An 18,089-nucleotide genomic window follows, 5' to 3' on the forward strand; every position below is an offset into this window, starting at 1 on the left:
CCCGGCAGACAGCCACCTCCCCCTCCTCCCGGTTTTTTCATTCAAGAAACGAGAGTCCAACCAAAACAACTGCCCAACCGATAAACTTATTTCACGCATTGTATTTAAACTCTTTGATTACCTAAATATTTGGTTTCGGTAAAATGCATACACCTGGATGATGGGGGAAACATGAGCATAATGCAGTGTAACTATTAGTGGTACATGAATTTTTCACACAAATGAGAAAGTGAAATGAACACGTTTCACATCACTCAATTTTGCACAAACACTCCGTGGGAAGAAATGAGATTGATCATCAAAAATTAAGTGTTTGGATTGAAACGACCACTGAGCAGACTTGAGGTAACCTTTAGTATGGCAGATATCAAACTAAATTAGCATCAGTGAAGATTAATGAGCTTCAAACAATTCCTGCAATATAATGACAGAGCCTTAAATAGAAGACGCAACTGACAAGTACCTTCAGTGTTATATTTAAGAGACTTCCGTTCTTCACCAAAACTTGATATGAAATACCCATTAATAAATTTAAGAGAGAGTGGAGAGTTACCATCATAAGACATGATAATCTGTCACTGACAGTTAATGACATAAATGGAGCAACTTATACAGTTTTTCTAACCCCAAAACTTGTTTACATAGACAAACCGACACGAAAAGAATCGGAGCAGAGCTAAGTCGGGGATAGTGAATTCGACATATTAAGGTGCAATGTATTTACCTGGCTTGTAGAAGGGTAGTTGGGTGGGTTCGCCGAAGGCCAGCACTTTAAGACAAAGTGTTATTTCTACTAGCCCCTCCCTCAGTCCTCTTCCTCTTGGCTGTGGCTGGAGAACGCGTTAAAATAAAAGCAACGTCCGAACACTGACACGATCGATCACAGACGGCACTAGCAGGTGATCACCTGCTTTCAGCTTGAAGTTGGATTCAAAAGATTTTACTGAATACAGACAGCTAACATAAAATTTCCAAGATACTTTATCACACACACTAGAAAACAATCCAACAAAACACCCCTCCTCCTCCACCTCCAAGACCACCCATTCCCCTCCCCCCTTCCCCCTCACCCACATCGAATGGCCACCGAGATATCGATGGCAATTTAGATGTTTCATTATGGCGGGATCCGGGAACATATTTTGAATAGTCGCGTGTGAAGTGCAATGAATGTACAAGTTTCAGCATAGCTGGTAAAACAACATTCTACAAGGGATGGAATAAAATTACAGCAGAATGTGGTATACAGCGCATACTAGAGCCAAACAAGAGCAATAATGAATATAGTTTCTAAATCAGACCCGGTCGTTGCAGATTAAGATAACAACCAGAATAGTAAGAGCAGGTGGGCTATTTTGTACCGCCGGAAGGACGTGTCTCCTTGCCTCCAATATTGTGTTAAGCACCTACGTAAGTACGTCTCCTTTCAAGCCATAGCCCATGCATGCGTGATTTGGACTTGACCGAACCAATAAGCTGTACCTATACTGGTGTCGTAGAGATAAGAATTGGGAATAGACAACACTTTTGGGGCACCGAGCAGATACAAGTTACAGATACGAGAGAAACCCTACCAAATACTTCCATTCCCCAAGTGGTAGCGGAAATAAGAGAGGAGAGTGAAGTGGGTGCGAGAGAGATAGCACGGGCGAAGTTACGCGGAATGACATGTACAAACCAACGTGCGGTGTGGTGGGGGGGCGCATGACTCGTCGTGCTAGCCGTCTATAGCCTCTGCCTCATAACCTGACTGGGCAGACATTCCTCATCCTTGCCCTGCATGGGATGGCTCGCGCTGAGCTTGTGCAATCCAATCCTTGAAAACCTGCTCAATCTTCAAAGCTTCTTCTGTGTCCTGTTTATAGGGACACTGCGGGTAGGAAAGCAGAACCCAGAAAACAGTAGGAGGGAGTGACAAGTACGATATAAGTACGCACGACTGTCCTTAGGGGGACCAATTGCTGTTCTTGTCTTGAGTGTGTTGTCATGGGCTTGCTGTCAGAAGGCAGTCCTTTGAGCTGGGAAGAGACCAAGGATCTCGCTGACCATGTCCGTCGACATGGTATTAAACAGTTTATCAACTTGTACCATCGTTTGAAAAGTCGTACGGGTGATGTGTTGAAATGGGGGGACGAGGTAAGTTAACCTACCAAATCTTGTGTAACTTTTTAATGTAGATTCCAAGCTCAGAATGGCATCTTTTCATTTTAATGTATTTTGATAAGAGAGTTGATGCTTTGCTGAGTTTAAATTCCAAAAGATCAAGCTCATTGGATTTGCAACTGGAGCTGTCAAGCTGATACTTCTTGGAGTTGTCAGGAATACACGGCAACCATTTGACTACCATAGTGTGAATAAAATTTGTTTGGTTGTGTCTTCTAGGTTGAATACATCATTGTAAAATTTGACCATGACAATAAAATTGCAAGAGCGAGCCTTCGTGCAACTGACATTCTTCCGGTTTTGAATGAAAAAGAACAAAATGATCCAGAGTACGGAAGCAGTCATTTCCCTATATCGTTTCATCAACCTGTCTTGGCTTATTTAATCTAATACTTTAAACTTTCCAGGAATGTTAAGTCTCTGTGGCGTCCAGAATATGGTGCATATATGATTGAAGGCACTCCAGGGAAACCGTATGGGGGTCTTCTCGCCCATTACAATGTTGTTGAAGCAAATATGAAACTACGAAGAGAAGAAGTACAACAGCTTCTTCAACCTGGGGAAGCTCTGATGTCTTTAACAAGCTTTCCAAGGTAATCTGTAAATTTTTATTTAATTCTTAACTCTGACTTTTTCTTGTGTGGTATCATATAACAATTTTCAATTTGCCTGTTTTAGTATTATCTAATCTATTATGATTATAGGTTGGGCTGTCCAAACTTCACAGATCCTCCAAGTACTGTGACACCAGCAGAAGGCACAACCCGGTCTCTCTTCTTTCCTGATGAATGCATATACCCAGGGCATCCTCGATTCAAAACTCTCTCGCGTAATATTCGCCTTCGAAGGGGAGAAAAAGTAGCAATGAATTTGCCTAGTAAGTGCTTTTTAATACCTATTTTAAGGCTATAATGGTAAAATTTTAGTGCTTTTAATTTGTATTTCTTTCATCCAGTTTTTAAGGATTCTAAAACTCCTTCTCCATATGTTGAGAAATTTCCTCAAGCTCCTGTGGGCCAACCTGAAGCCACATCAGCAGCACAACCAGACCATGTCTACATGGATGCTATGGGTTTTGGAATGGGCTGTTGCTGTCTACAGCTCACTTTTCAAGTATGTTGTGATCTTATTGAACTTTCTTCGCTTACCAAATCTGCTTGAACTTTTTCTAACTCATTTTCAGAAAGAATCATTGCTAACATTGTTTTGACATTTCAGGCTTGCAATATTGATGAAGCTCGTACCCTCTATGACCAGCTTACACCTCTTTGCCCCATAATGGTAAGTAAAACTCCTAAAATTTCAACTCTTAGAAATAAAAATTGTATTTTTTGGTTCAGTGTCTCATACTCAAACTTTTCTTGTTCCATAGCTTGCCCTTACTGCTGCATCTCCCATTCATCGTGGTCACTTGACGGATGTTGATTGCAGATGGAATGTCATTTCTGGATCTGTTGATTGCAGAACAAAAGAGGAAAGAGGGCTCGAACCTCTTAAGAACAACAAGTTTGTCATTCCCAAATCAAGATATGATTCCATTGACTCTTATCTCTCAGAACAGGGTGAAAAGTATGTGTTACATTTATTTGTACTTTTTTCAGTTTATTTTAAAATGTACTTCTGATATGATTGTGATTTTTCTTCAAACATCTAGATACAATGATGTACCATTGATTTATGATCAAGCTATATATGATGAATTGCGCAAAGCTGACATTGATCACTTGCTTGCCCAACACATAGCTCACTTATTTATAAGAGATTCTGTGTCCTTATTTAGTGAGAAGGTTAATCAAAATGATGAAGAGGATACAGATCATTTTGAGGTGAGCTGTGAATCAATGTGGGCACTTAGTGCTTCTTTACATTCTATTTTCGGTGTATCAGTGCACTTTAGTAAAATCTTATTTCTTTCAGAACATTCAATCAACAAATTGGCAAACAATGAGGTTCAAACCACCACCTCCTAATTCTTCCATTGGCTGGAGAGTTGAGTTCAGACCATGTGAAGTTCAAATCACTGATTTTGAAAATGCAGCCATTGTTTGTTTTGTTGTTTTGTTGACCCGAGTAATTTTGTCATATCGGATAAACTTAATCATACCAATCAGCAAGGTAAGAAACATTAATTTAACTTTCGCACATAGGTGTAATATATTGTTTCACCTCTTATAATATCACATGCTTTTATGATAGGTTGATGAAAATATGAAAAATGCTCAAAAGAAGGATGCAGTTAAAACTCAAAAGTTTTGGTTCCGTAAGGATATTACAACATTTAGCTCTCCACCTGCATGTACAGCTTGCTGCCAGTCAAGCCCTGATGCTAAAACAGACTCATCAGATTGCTATACATTAATGACTGTGGATGAAATAATTAATGGAAAGGTATATTACAAGATTCCTAGTTTGATTGTATGTTGAGTAATTTAATTTTGTACTTACATCTCTATGTACATGTTTTCAGGCAGGAGAGTTCCCTGGACTCATCCCCCTTATCAATAGCTACTTGAGTGGAATGGATGTGGATGCAGATACCCACTGTTCGATACAACAGTATCTGAAACTTATTCAGAGGCGAGCATCTGGGCAATTACTGACACTTGCTGGATGGATGAGAGGATTTGTACGGAACCATGAAGACTACAAGTGGGTTTAAACAATTGTTCATCTCTGTAAATATTCTGTCTCTCTATATCTAATTTAAATCGGAATGATTATTTTGTTTCCAGACAAGATTCACTAGTGTCAGACCGAGTGAATTATGATCTCCTCATGGAACTCAATGCTATCCAAACTGGTGAAAAGGCTTGTCCAGAGCTTCTTGGGCGCTCCCTTCAATCCAGGACTCAAGAATCAATTCCAACAGCTGTACGGAAAGCAGCAGGCGAGTACACATGAATGTTTCTGGATATTTTCTTGACACACTGGGTTATGTATATTGAAAAATCAGGATTAATCAGCTTATGTTTTTGGTGCTATGTTGCAAGGTAAAGGGACAATTTTGTTTTTTGATGCATATGTAGAAGTATGGCTTCTTTTTTTTTGATTGCATAGGAATTAATGGATTTTATTTGATGTATCATATGATTTTTAATTTTTTGCACAGCTTAAAGACAGTAAAGCATTTTGTTGGTGCCACATCGATGATCGCAAATGTTTACAATACCTCAATATTTATTATTCGTTGTATTAATCAATTAAAGAATTGTATTCCACAAAGCAACATATCTAATTTTAAATCATTTCTTTCATGTTGTTCTATAGTGTTTGCATTTGGTATTTATAAACTTTAATTTCCTTTTTTTATTAATGTTTTTAAATAAAAATAGTTGGAGAAAAGTGCTTGTATTGTTACAGTAAAGCGAGTTTGGGAGGTTTCAGAATATATTCATAAATTTAACTGCCATTGTTGTTCTTGTTAAAAATGTCATGTAAGATTTAGCATTTCTCTCTTCCTCCAGAATGAGGGATTTGACATAACCGAACGTATGAAAGCAAATAATGAAATGCATTCCAGGTTTGAATTGTGTATTATTTTAGATTTAACAACAGTATGATGTATTGAAACTGACTTTAATTTTGTTAATCACCTTCAATATTCTGTTCCGTCCAAGTAGATAATCCAAGCAAGCAGGCTGCTAGAAGAATAGTTATTTTACACAATGAACTATTTTATTAATCTGGTTTGCTCAACCCAATGTTGACGCTAGGTGAGATTATTGAAAAGGATATTGTGTGAAGTCTTTCTTTTATCTCACCTATCCTCCTGCAAGCTATGATATGACACAGTTTTTTTTTTTTTTTTTATTTGTGTCAAATTTTCCTGCCAAGGAAAAGTACAAACTTTGTCGCCCACGGCGAATCTCTATTTTTATCTGCCGGGTGTTCGTATTACTGCTTAGTGAGAGTATTTCTTTGAAATGTCAAGCTGCATTTGCCACAACTGTCATAAAATGAATTCTACAGATTCATGATGTAGAACTCAAAGTATTCTATCTTAAATGGTTTTTAGAACTCTCAATTGGTTTGCCTACTTGATTTGTATCAGTTGTTAGCTACCGTTTCACCTTGCAGTTGACAGATAGTGCTTTAGTAGCTGCTACTGTTTTGTTAATGTTTGCTTTATGTTATGACACCAGCTTAAGTGACAGTAGTTTACCTCTTACACTTGGTATGTTGTGATGTCTATGTTGTCTAATTCAAAAGAATATAGTATAGGGGACCAAATCTAAATGATACCTAATTTACTTTGCAGTCTTCACCAAACAGAACATTTTAGATAGTGTGTTCAGAAATAATGCTCAAAATCAATATTATCCCTGGACCTTTTCTTCAAATGTGTACCCTCTATTTTGTTGTAAAGAATAGTTGAATTCTTGCACTAGTTTTACTTATGTTGACCACTATTCTCAAATTTCTTCTAAACGCGGCTTGGATGTCATTGTGGCTGACTAGTAAAATGTTGAATTTTATCCTCACTTATTGAAGTTTTGTTGTGGAGAAATATTGTTACTTCAGGGTCATAGCACACTGTACTGTGGTGAAGGATGCATATACATTCCATACGTGTTAGCTTCCTTTTCTTTTGGAATAATGTCACTACTAAATTCCATCCCCCCGGCCACTATCATTTGAAGATTGAGATATTTTCAGTTTGAGTATTTGAGCATATTGTTGGAATTTTAGAATTTCTAATTATAGTTATTATACTTCAATTTTATATTGTTGAACTCATTGTAAATTGTATTGCAGCTGTACTGCCTTTGAAGTTTAGGTGCATTTATAGTCTTATGTATGGAAATAAACAAAAAAAAAAGAATTGTTACCGTAATTCTGCATAATTTTTCCCCTCCTTATAGAATTGCGCAGGCAGAGTTGAAGTCTAACCCCTGTGTAGTTGACATTTCATTTCTATTTACAGGGTGGGAATCGGATACTCAACTTCAGAAGCAATTTTTCAAAAATTGGTGAATTTATATTTGTAACCTCAGTTGAGAATGTCTCAACAAAAGTTCTAATATTTTAAAAGCTCAAATATACAAGCATTGATTTAAAAGGATCTGAAATTATTGCCAATTTAAACTTTTCATTACAAATCAATAAAACTGCTTGTTTCTATTCTATACAGTACTTCAACATGAAAATATAATACAGTGGTACAGGCTTTGAGACCAATTTAGGAAACTGACACCAGTTTTCACAGAATTAACAACAAACCACCACTAACCAATTACATTTAAATTGACTTACTTCACTACTACAGTATAACATAGACACTTATTACAAAATCTGTTTGATGAATTAGTGAATTCAGACTTTAACAAGAAGTCAAATGGCAAAATCCCGTTCCTGTATCCAACTGCAGCACATCAGAAGTTGTCTGCATATAAGAAACATCAAAGAAATTAACATTTAAAAACTGCACCATAAACATTGCACAATTGAGTTTTATATTGAATTGGACGATGAAGACTAGAACTGTCACAATATTTGTGTGGGTGAGTCACACAAATGCTGGGTGCTGGGCTACCCCTAACATTCCAGTACTTGAATGACCAGAACAGAATCAATCTTGAGATAAAAAATTGCTTGGTAAGTAATAAAGGCCAAATGAAACAAATTTGCTACCACTACCAGATCAGTCAGACAAAACATTGAACTGTACTGCCTCTGATAATTTTGAGACAACTCAGCTCCATATTGTAGTACACAAGCCACTTAAAAACATAATAATGTAGAAGTAGATTAACTCTGTTTATGGTAAATTTTCAAGGTTGAGAGCTTAAGACCGAAAAGATAAAACAGCTATTCAAATTAAAAATACACATCTAATTAAGGTAATCAACGATAGAATCACTCCCAAAATAAAAGCTATTAAAATCTTCCAAGCTTAAAGAAGTCACAGGGGAAACAATAACTGATCAACAGTCTTACCTGGTCAGTGTATTATTGCTAATTCAGAAATTTGAGGAGAGAGAAAGAGGGGGAGGGGGTAATTATGGACAATATGGCATCAACAAAGTGGGAGATGATGGATTTCCTGTCAGGTAAAACTTAAGAATACAACATGTGCTCTTGTTTTAGTTACAAGCCGGAGCTGTACACTCAAGCAGAATGCAGTTGAAAACTTCCTAATTAGTAGGATCATTTTGACAGTCAAACTATGCATGTTCATTTTCACAAGAGAGGATGTTCCATCGCCCTCACAAGTTCTTATTACAATGCTAAGCTGACCAGAACCAGAGAGTTCTTGAACACACTCCACCTAATCTGTTGTGAAGAGAACAAATTACTAACTGAGTTGTGCAGACAAGTTAAGACAGAAGCACACTGAATGAACTTTTTCCCCCCTCAAATGACATATTTGTTTAATGCTAAATGTTAGTAGTTGCATCTGAAAAATGTAGAATGTGGTAGCGGCAAGGAAAAACTACACCTAGCCTCTGGAAAAAAAATCTGACAAAAAGGTTGGTAATACAACAAATCTGCTTGAGTTCACATTCACTGCCTGAACAAACAAGAAAACAAGACAAGGACAATTATAATGAAATGTGCAAAAACCAATATGTAAATTTGCACAAGAATTGTTACATAGTCATATGTATCATTTGATAAATACGTATATACACAAGTACACCAGTTACATGATATGTGAAACAGTGCATAAAAAATGTAAAATAATACATGCAAAATGTCACATACATATTCTACCAGCATAGCACACTTTCAGTTCACTCCTCAACAATTACTGATGAGGGCTCAATCCCGCTCACACATATATTTGCACTGTAAAAGGAGCAGTGTCATAAATTAATGTAAAGGAGATTTAAACAGAACTGGGAAAGAAAACTGGGCTTGGGTAACTATTGATTAATGCTTGAATAAAATTACATTTGTACCTTAAATTCCAGAAACTTGTTGAGCAATTATCTCATTAACATGAACCACAATTGCCTGCACTGTCTTCTCTCAATGAGGAGGAAATAACATGCCAAAACTGCGTCATGTAGTCATATTAGTCATACAATGGAATGGAAGGTGGATCAGGCCAATCTAGCAGAAAGAGGTGGAGTCTGAGACAGATATCGGCAATATTCCAAATACATTTGTAGTGGGCATAAAAATTAAGAAATTTCTTGATTCATAACATATAAAATCAATACCAGAAAAAGGTATACAACATAATTTGTTTCTTAGATAACATTACTTAGAAGGTCACCAATTGCAGGAGACCGTGTGCAAAGTATCCAAAGGAACATTGGAAGACAGACTAAAAAACACATCTGACAGTACATAACATAAAAATTAGAAAATAATTAGGAAATTTTGATGAGCTTCCAAAATTCATTTGAGGGACTTAACAATGGATTTTCTGACAGCACCACAGAAGATAGAAAATTAGAAACCACAAATAGTTCATTTAACTCCAAGGTTGATAAAGTTCATAAAGGCTGCATGTTTGAAAGAAATCCAGCACATTTACTTCTTTGCTGTTCCTCCCAAAATAGGATGTTACATTTAGAAATCAGGCTGTGTGCAAATTTGAGAGGAAGGTACATGCTCAAGACAGCCTACTTCAATAATTACAGTGCATTAAGGATACAATGAATAGCCAATCATCTAGTAGTTCCCAATTCATTAAAGGTTCCACATTAATTCTTACAGGAAAATTAACAGGTACACACAAATAGATCAACATCAATGCCATACACTGATGAGGGTAAACATAGCTTACATGCATTCAAAACTCACGCATACAGAAAAATATACAAACTTAATGTTATTACATACATATATGTGTGTAAAAAAACACAAGGCACCAAGACTATTGAGTCCTTAAAAAGTGTCTATAAAAAAAGCAGACAACATTTGAAAGCTTCTTTCTTAAAGCATTCAAAATTTGCTTAATGGCTATACATTATGGCAGTTCAGATGCTTGTAAAAGATGTGATGTTTTGCTGTTGTGTTTTGTTTCCAACTGCCTAACACATCAAAAAATTGTAGAAAGAGTGTTCACATATTGTCACAAGAGCATACAGAAACAACAGTATGATACACCAATATAAGTCCACATATAAAAAATATCTCTTGGATTGGCAAAGCTTTTGTACCTTGGTTTTCATTTCAAAATAGAAAATCAAAGACTTCAGTTAGGCCTTCCGAAGGTTCTAGGCTGAAGTTAAAATCTGTAAGAGGTGGTTCCAGAGATAAAAATGGTTCACTGCTGGTTAAAGCTGAATCAGCATCTATAAAACAAAAAGCAGAAACAAAAAAAACTTAGATCATTAAGTGAAAATCAAGACAAAGCAGATATCACAACATTATCCTAAATCATTGGTATGATGAACACAGAAGAATGCAGGCAGACAGGTAGCAGATGAGAGCAGCATCAGATTAAGCTGAATTCCATGGTGCTACGTGCTCACAAAAGCGCAGCCAACATACAATTCAGCTAAACCGGAAGCGCATGCGATCAAGCGCAGTCTTCAGAGAGGTTAGTTTGTTTCCAAGTTGGCAAGTGATAGTCTACCAAACTTGGCATTAAGGCTGTTGAGTATCTTCACACAAACATGATCCAGAATATTATAGGTTAATAATCACAAAGGCATGCCACATGCATTCATTTCATATCTGCCAGTAGTAAAGCTGCAAAAACAGGTACGCATGAAGTGGCTACTGATACTGCAACTGAGTGATGCATTTGCATTTCAAACAAATCAGAAGGGGTGAGTATGAGCATGTCTTTAAAAAGCACATGACAAAGCATAGCAGGAGAATAACATAGAAGTGGTGTATAAAGACAAGCTCTGTCACTTCCTAAACTTGGTTGACAGCAGGACAGAAATCATGTTAAGTAAGTGTGGATAATCTGTCACTGGTGAATGACCAAAAAAAATAAAAAAATAAAATAAAATTGCTTTATCATTTTATTAATACTTGCTTTCAATCTTTAATGGCAATGTGTGGAACAAACTAAGCAATGCCATTAAAGATTGAAAGCAAATATCAACAACATTATACACTTTTAAATTGTCTTAGCATGATCATATATAAAATTTGAGTGTGTTGAAGGCAGAGAAGCCATGCAATTTGAGTTGTCAAATTCTCTGACAATTGGAGGACTTTCCCTTGAATTTCAGCGCAACGCCCTTCACTTTCATAGATACTATAGGCACAATTTGATAACAGGAAAAGACTGAAAGAAAACAATGATAAGATGCAAGATTATAATTCTCCCTGACTTTCCGATAGTGTGGCCACACTCTGGAGGCCATCTTAACTTGGTAGAGGCAGTTCCACATTTAGAAAATGAGAGCGTTTGGCTAGACGGTTAGGATAAGGTAGCTGAGAGCAAACATGCACAGAGAGGGACAAAAACGTACACTATCATGCCATTAATAGAAATATGAAAAGCCAACATACCTGTTATGCTGTTATTGTGTTGGTCTTCAGTCTGTAATTGGTATCTGCCTCCCATAGGACCAAAATCATCAGATTCACTGATTAAAGCATTACGAAGTCTATGTGACGCATCCAGAGAGCCTAAAAAAATTAGAATAAGGACAAAAAGTTAAAACAAAAGAATTGTGTCAAGCTAAGAAGAGACAATAAAACAAAAAGGACAACCAAAAACGCAGTAAGGTACTATTTTAAAATTTATGACAAACCTTCACTGTGGCCTTCATCCTGAGAAACTGGATCATTATTAGCAGAGGTCGGCTCACTCTTCATTTCAGTCTTCAGTAACATTCCCAAAGCTGCTAGGTCTATATTAGTGTCAGGAATAACAGATACCACATCATTCGCCTCTAGTGCAGGACAAGATTGATTAGGAACCATTTGTTGGGTTGGTACATCAATGTAGTGTTCACCAACAGCAACTGCAAAAAGTTTAAGGAAGCGTAACAATTGCTTTAACTAACTAAGTACAACTTACATTAGCAAATTAATAAAAGTACTCACGATCATCCAACTGAGACGTATTAGGTTTAATGTCTTGATCATTAGTTCCAGCATCATCAGGGCATAGAAATACTTCAATTTCTCCATTAGTACTCTTCATGTACATTTGTAGACCACCATTCTGGATTGAGATTTGGATGAAATTAGAAGCAAGTATAATATATAGAAATTAGAATAGGGTTTTGAAGACTGTAGAAAACTTACTCCACTGGGATGAGGTACTTCCAGTTTGGCTTCTGGAGGTGCTTTAATAGCCATAACTGTCTCATTTGCATAGCAGGGTATACTTCTCAAATCCTGATAAGTAATGTATGCATAGCGCTTGTCCTCACTCATTTGTCGCAGATCTTGTTCTAAACAGGTAAACAAACCACACAATGAAAAAAAATGTATAAAAATTTTCAAACAATTAATTCTTACGGAGCAATACAAACCAGCATTTCTTATAAGTTCATCCAAAATGTTTTCTTTAGCCATTAAATTGTTTACATCAGCCCTTAAACGGGACTGAGAATCACCGTTGTTGGGCATCTGCCCACCCCTAAAAGCAAAATTTCCTTCATTGAAAGGTTGTAAACATGATACACGATTGTGACATCATGTCAGCATTTACTACCACAATCATAATAATCGGTTTAAAGAAATAATTGAATTCCTCATACCTCCATTGTATATTATTTTTAGATCTCTTTTCCAAGATTCCAATTCCTTCCAAAACATTGGTAATATCGTATATTCTTCGTTTTTGAACATCCAATTTCTCCGACGCAACGTTGAGGTCAACAATACCATGAGGACTATTCTCCAACAGTCCAACAAATTTTTTGGTGAGGAGTCCCAAAGAGGTGTCATATCGAGTCCTCTCAACTGTTTTATCTGAAAATGTTGGTAAATAGATGAGCGTTGCCAGAAACTAAACAGCTTGCAACCAAATACCGAATGAAGCAGCTTAAAGTCTGAATGAGCAAACATTGATTGACATTTACTTTTCCCTTTGGGTGCTGGACTATTGTAGGAGCTGTTGTTGGAAATGCTTCGCATTCTCTTTGTGACTTTGGGCGTCTTGAACCCATCTTCGCTCCGAGGCTCCAGGTTTAACCGGCGTTTGACCGCCTATGAAAAACCAAAAAGAATGAATACAAGTTAATAATACAGAATGGTTTATAAGATTTTATTTGGCTTTAGAAAGAATTGTGAAAATAAGCAAAACTATACCTGTGAACGAGGCGGTATAGCAACAGGTTGACGAATTATCTGATCTTGAGGTGTTTGACCGTATTCGTGGTCTAGAAGATGTTGGAAAGGTGATGCTGGACTAATTGCAGTAGTGTGTTCTATAACTGAGTCCAAGGGAAGTGAGTAATATCGTTCAGAACCTGTAAAAAAAAATGACATAAATGCTATGAGGGAAAAAATTTAGTTGCACCAAACCCAAAACTAAACATGCAATACTTCAGACACACAGCACATAAAGGACAGGATAAAAGAAGTTTAAGTTTTCTTGAATAAATGGCATAATTTTTATGTATGGTCACATTATAGCAGAAGTCTGCCTGTTCAAAAATACCAAAGTGCAAGTTGAAGGATGGAGTCTGAAAACAAGCCCATGCAAATACAAATTTACATGTAAGTGAAACAACTGCAATTTCTGTATTTATGTCTAGAATTATAACTTTTCACATTGACATTGAATGATTGAATGATAATAAGGTGAATAGACAGTGCCTGCTTTGCAACTATCTCAAACTTCACACACAGACCAGACAGACAAATTAAGGAGTGGAAAATATGCCACATAAAAGCAGACTAAGCGTACACAGACACTAACCTAGCTTGGCTGTGGCCATGTCTGGCGTTGCCATCTTCACCACTGACTCATCGTTCAGGTGAACAGTCCTTCTGCCTCGTGGCATGGTGAACAGTGAGGTGCACCAAGTGCTGCCACAGCACAAAAAGAACACACAACTTTTAGAGATATCTCATTGTGGTCTCCTGATACATGTGAAAATATTAAATAGACTACTGTTGAGATTCTAATTTATTGAGTCAAAATAACTGGCAACAGCAAAATAAAATTGACAGCATGAAATTCTAGTAGAACATTTTTGGCTAGTAAAAAAAATTGAACTTTATAAGTTTAAAAACAAGGCTAACTAAAAGGCAGAGACAAGAAACTGGAATCTTGCTGAAGAACAATAATGATACCGCAGCCAAAAATAGTAATGATCCAAACAATCTCGTGCAGAGCCTAGATCATGACCCATCATACATATTTCCTACACTTTAACCGTAATCCCTTTTATACTTAAGAAAGTAGAGCTTTTACTTTCAAATTGATGGCATACAACTCATAAACCACTAATAAATCCACCACAAATGTAAAATTGAGGACAACTAAGAAATTGAACTGAACGCATCCACACCAAAACATTAAATTCAATTGAACAAATTGGGGTTGGCTGTAACATCAGCAAATCATTTTCTTCAAAGATGATGAGTGCATTTATGTTTTCACCAATGCTTGGAAATCATAGAACAAGTAAAGTAAAAAGACTGATGAAGAAATATCAAAACAGAAGGGCAGCAGTACCCCCTCCACAACCAATTCCACATATATGAAAAGTAAGGCTATGGGTCTCACAACAAACTGGTTACATTTCCAGCGTCAACCTAGGTATGTACTAGGGCAGAAAAAAACTAGGGTCACACAGAATATTACAGGAAAGCCTTTTTGAACAACCTCAATGAACCAAAGCATTAAAAATACTGACACGAAGTACGTGGTTCTCGATGGCGAGTACGTTTACTCTCGATTTGGACCCTACCGGCGTACCTCTGATTCTAGAGAAAATATAGTTTCCTCCTCAAAGAATAAATACATCATAGCACAGGGAACATACTTCCAGTAAGTCTTGGGTTGGAAATGGCTCCCAAAAATTCAGGAAAAATTACAATGAACGCATGGCCACAATCAACGCCTGTGCTTCCTTCAAGCTGGCCATTTAACTACGAGTTGGACAAATGTTCATTCTTAACATGCAACGAAAAGTTGCGTCTCACCTTGATTTTTACACGCTTAAAGGCAACTAAATCACCCCAATACCACAAAAATGGGCATAAGCCGAATTTAATTCATACTGCGCAGAGAACAAGAATAAGATATATCGGCATGCTTCCCACACACCAGGAGCCGACGCAAAGCCTACCCACGATACATACCGGCAAATAACTTGTACAACCGAGAAAACTAACGCAAGGATTTCACTTCAGTGCAAAACACTCTCAGTTCAATTTCTTAATTATTGCTGTGAAGTTTACATAGGGCAATTGAGGAGCCCCTAACACCGTCTTCGATCAACATTCCATACAAATTTACATCTGCCCGATCACTCAACCTTACCTGAACAAGTGCGCGAGTCTTCAAAATTTTGGACCAATGCAGACGAAATGATGGCGTTTATAAAATCCTACATGGTAAATATGACTAACAGAATGAAGTAATGCTTCTAAATGCAGTCTTTTGTTTCGTTCGACGAGCTTGGCTTTGCAAGCAAGCTCCGTTACAACATAATTACGAGATGGCAAGGATTCGATGATCTTTAATCACTAAACCACTTGTAACTTTAAAAATTGGTCCACTAACACAACAGTACGTGTAAGAAGTACAATAATCTCATATGAATTCAGTTAAAACAATATATGTTTTCTAAAATAGCCTAAATGAAACACATAGAGGAAGCGTGTATAGCATCCGCCTGTATCCGCCACGGATGGCTAGCAACAATGCGATGGCGCGAAAATACCTTTCCCGCACTACGTGTGGAAGTGCGGTGGCCCCGGAACAAGCAAGCCACCGTTTACGGGCGTAATCAACAGGTACAGAGCCTTTGGATGTCGCCCAGTTTGAAACTTTGCGTTCTTCCGAATCTTAGTAATCTTGAAAAGTGACATTTATGTCTGCAGTAGACGTATTCCGCTTAAATTCGACCGTAAAAGAATGTGGTGCTCGAGGTAGGGCCACCGGTTGAAAACATCTGTCCACTAGATGGCGGCGCCTGCTGTGACGTACAGAAGTCATGTGTTTGGGTATGGAGTCGCCATCGTAGTTGTGACAGTAATCAATTTTATCTTACGTGCCACGAATTGGGAGGGATGAATTTGACTTGGTTTAGCTCTTTTAACATTTTTTATTAGCTTTGAAGTGTTGTCATCTGCGACATTAAAGGGATAACCAGCTATATGTTGTTGATATGTACGACTAACCCCACTTTGTCTGTTTGTCTCGCATTTGAGAAGTTTCACTTAGTTGACTTTCATCACTACATCTCTAAGATGGCTTTCTTAAGAAATTTACTGCTGCCGATGATTTCGAAAAACACCTCATCGGTGCTAATGTAATCATGCTAGCTATTTTATTGTACTATTAAGTAATAATAAAAATTGATTGATTCTGTTTGCTTTACACCTACGGATGTTATTAATGATCATGTCTTCATACGTGTGTAGGAAAGTACCTACTTGTACTTAATATTGTATTGAACACTTTCCATTGTGCAGAGATCATTCATAGTTAGTTTTTCATTAGAAAACAATTGCTATTTTAATTAGATATCGATGATCACAAAAACCTCATACTTTTCCGCCTTGTTATGTACCTGTAGATTTGAATAGGTAATTGCCTTAACTTCAGTACCCTGGGGGTGTTTTCCAAGGCTAAATTGCTCTCCATAACCCTTGGCAACAATTCTGAAGTTTTCATGATCAAATTCAGTAATTTTCACTTTCTGAAAGCAAGAAGAAGAACATAAGACTTGTAACAGTATCATTACAATTAAGGTTTTAAACATTCCATTAAAATATTTAATGTTACCCTTGCAACCAGGAATGGTTCACATGAAAACAAAAAAAGAAATTCATCAAGGAAGTGAAATAACAAGGATTCTAAATCGGTGCCTTGGGCTTCTATTTGATGTGCTTCGTGTAAATCCACACACTCTATATCAGTCATATAGGCAAACATTGCCATAGCACATTGTTCAAATGCTTCCTCTAGATTACTTCCCCATGCGTGAAGTCTGAAAAATAAATCATAGATGAGGCAATTTGTCATGTGCGTTGAGTAATAAGATATAATGCACCAATTAGTTCACCAGCTGAGAGAAGCAAACAGTTGATACTTACTGGACATCTGCTGTATGGTCCAAGTCTGTAATTAAACATGGAAATGAATCAGAGAGCTACTGAAAAGACTTGAAAAGTGAGACATGTTTCATCTTAGGTTAGGTCTGTTTTGTAATTTGAATTGTATCATGTCCCAGCCGATGTGTCAACTGGACTCTAACTGTTACCATAGTGAAACAGAGTAAAATCAACTTACATTCGTACTTTATAGGAGGAAGCTGTGTTTCTTCGTCGGTAAATTCATACTGAGCCATCTCACAACCACAATACGATGGAAGGAGGGAAGGGTGTTGACGTTGACGTCACAAAGTAAACAGTTATATTGGTATGCGCGATTTTTCATACAACCAGATGATTTTTAATGTCAATTTAAATGTAAACTGCTCAATTAATGTCATTTAAAATGAAATTCACCGAAGCGTTATGCGATGGAAAAGTATTTTGGAGCACTTCCCTCCACGCGACTTGATCAAAATCCGCGCCGGACGGCCTGGCCCGGACCGTAAACTACTTCATTGCCAACTCACCTTTTCAAACGACAACTAAAATTTTAGATTTTATCTCATGACAGACTATTTTCACAGCTATATTATCACTAAAACGTTGTAAAGGGGGTTCATTGTAACAGTTTGAGACCCATCGTTGATTCTAAAGTGGATAAAATGTCCATGGTGAGAGGGTGACTGTACTCAGGCATCCCTAAGTGTGACATCTCCGTACTTTGTAAAAAAATAAAGTACATTTAATTAAATTTATTCGTGCCTTAAATTCACATTCCC

General features: G+C 37.1%; 4 protein-coding genes across 9 annotated transcripts in view; 1 reads left to right on the forward strand and 3 right to left on the reverse strand.

Moving 5' to 3' along the window:
• Positions 1 to 1,039, reverse strand: part of LOC113216632 (ras-specific guanine nucleotide-releasing factor RalGPS1) — a 51,284-nt gene extending 50,245 nt beyond the window's left edge. The window contains exon 1 of the mRNA XM_026436389.2: positions 725 to 1,039. The gene's annotated coding sequence lies outside the window, so the exon portion shown is untranslated. The remainder of the gene's footprint in view (positions 1 to 724) is intronic.
• A 703-nt stretch (positions 1,040 to 1,742) lies between these two features.
• LOC113216642 (glutamate--cysteine ligase catalytic subunit) lies at positions 1,743 to 6,985 on the forward strand. The gene is made up of 12 exons (XM_026436407.2): positions 1,743 to 2,136; positions 2,383 to 2,492; positions 2,571 to 2,756; positions 2,868 to 3,040; positions 3,119 to 3,276; positions 3,382 to 3,444; positions 3,536 to 3,732; positions 3,818 to 3,989; positions 4,081 to 4,278; positions 4,360 to 4,551; positions 4,631 to 4,812; positions 4,896 to 6,985. The coding sequence occupies exons 1-12, from the start codon at positions 1,987 to 1,989 to the stop codon at positions 5,062 to 5,064; spliced, it is 1,950 nt and encodes a 649-aa protein (XP_026292192.1). The 5' UTR covers positions 1,743 to 1,986; the 3' UTR covers positions 5,065 to 6,985.
• Positions 6,986 to 7,119: 134 nt separating this feature from the next.
• Positions 7,120 to 16,147, reverse strand: LOC113216644 (transcription factor E2F6). 6 transcript variants are annotated; one of them, XM_026436409.2, is made up of 11 exons: positions 15,530 to 16,147; positions 13,958 to 14,067; positions 13,345 to 13,505; positions 13,116 to 13,242; positions 12,792 to 13,005; positions 12,564 to 12,670; positions 12,334 to 12,482; positions 12,130 to 12,250; positions 11,835 to 12,047; positions 11,590 to 11,709; positions 7,120 to 10,412 (listed from the first exon to the last, which is right to left on the reverse strand). In XM_026436409.2, the coding sequence occupies exons 2-11, from the start codon at positions 14,040 to 14,042 to the stop codon at positions 10,291 to 10,293; spliced, it is 1,419 nt and encodes a 472-aa protein (XP_026292194.1). In that variant the 5' UTR covers positions 14,043 to 14,067; positions 15,530 to 16,147; the 3' UTR covers positions 7,120 to 10,290. The 6 variants fall into 6 exon arrangements, with proteins under 6 accessions (XP_026292194.1, XP_026292198.1, XP_026292196.1 ...); XM_026436413.2 differs by lacking the exon at positions 15,530 to 16,147 and adding an exon at positions 15,349 to 15,465; XM_026436411.2 differs by lacking the exon at positions 15,530 to 16,147 and adding an exon at positions 15,190 to 15,335.
• Positions 16,148 to 16,699: 552 nt separating this feature from the next.
• LOC113216645 (protein archease-like) lies at positions 16,700 to 17,879 on the reverse strand. Its single transcript, XM_026436415.2, has 4 exons — positions 17,507 to 17,879; positions 17,311 to 17,335; positions 17,000 to 17,204; positions 16,700 to 16,913 (listed from the first exon to the last, which is right to left on the reverse strand). The coding sequence occupies exons 1-4, from the start codon at positions 17,562 to 17,564 to the stop codon at positions 16,734 to 16,736; spliced, it is 468 nt and encodes a 155-aa protein (XP_026292200.1). The 5' UTR covers positions 17,565 to 17,879; the 3' UTR covers positions 16,700 to 16,733.
• Positions 17,880 to 18,089: the final 210 nt, after the last annotated feature.

This window comes from Frankliniella occidentalis, unplaced genomic scaffold, assembly GCF_000697945.3.
Source record: "Frankliniella occidentalis isolate FOCC.00 unplaced genomic scaffold, Focc_3.1 Scaffold98, whole genome shotgun sequence".
NCBI lineage: Eukaryota > Metazoa > Arthropoda > Insecta > Thysanoptera > Thripidae > Frankliniella > Frankliniella occidentalis.

Bases quoted from the DNA above. Each gene is read 5' to 3' on its own strand.
- LOC113216642 (XM_026436407.2), top strand. From the start codon at position 1,987: ATGGGCTTGCTGTCAGAAGGCAGTCCTTTGAGCTGGGAAGAGACCAAG. The intron at 3,041-3,118 runs GTAAGTGCTTTT...TCTTTCATCCAG, and splicing joins AGTAGCAATGAATTTGCCTA to TTTTTAAGGATTCTAAAACT. The intron at 4,552-4,630 runs GTATATTACAAG...ACATGTTTTCAG, and splicing joins ATGAAATAATTAATGGAAAG to GCAGGAGAGTTCCCTGGACT.
- LOC113216644 (XM_026436409.2), bottom strand. From the start codon at position 14,042: ATGCCACGAGGCAGAAGGACTGTTCACCTGAACGATGAGTCAGTGGTG. The intron at 12,671-12,791 runs GTATGAGGAATT...TTTTGCTTTTAG, and splicing joins AAAAATAATATACAATGGAG to GGGTGGGCAGATGCCCAACA. The intron at 12,251-12,333 runs GTAAGTTTTCTA...ATCTCAATCCAG, and splicing joins AAGTACCTCATCCCAGTGGA to AATGGTGGTCTACAAATGTA.
- LOC113216645 (XM_026436415.2), bottom strand. From the start codon at position 17,564: ATGGCTCAGTATGAATTTACCGACGAAGAAACACAGCTTCCTCCTATA. The intron at 17,336-17,506 runs GTAAGTTGATTT...GTTTAATTACAG, and splicing joins TCCTCCTATAAAGTACGAAT to ACTTGGACCATACAGCAGAT. The intron at 17,205-17,310 runs GTAAGTATCAAC...TTTATTTTTCAG, and splicing joins GACCATACAGCAGATGTCCA to ACTTCACGCATGGGGAAGTA.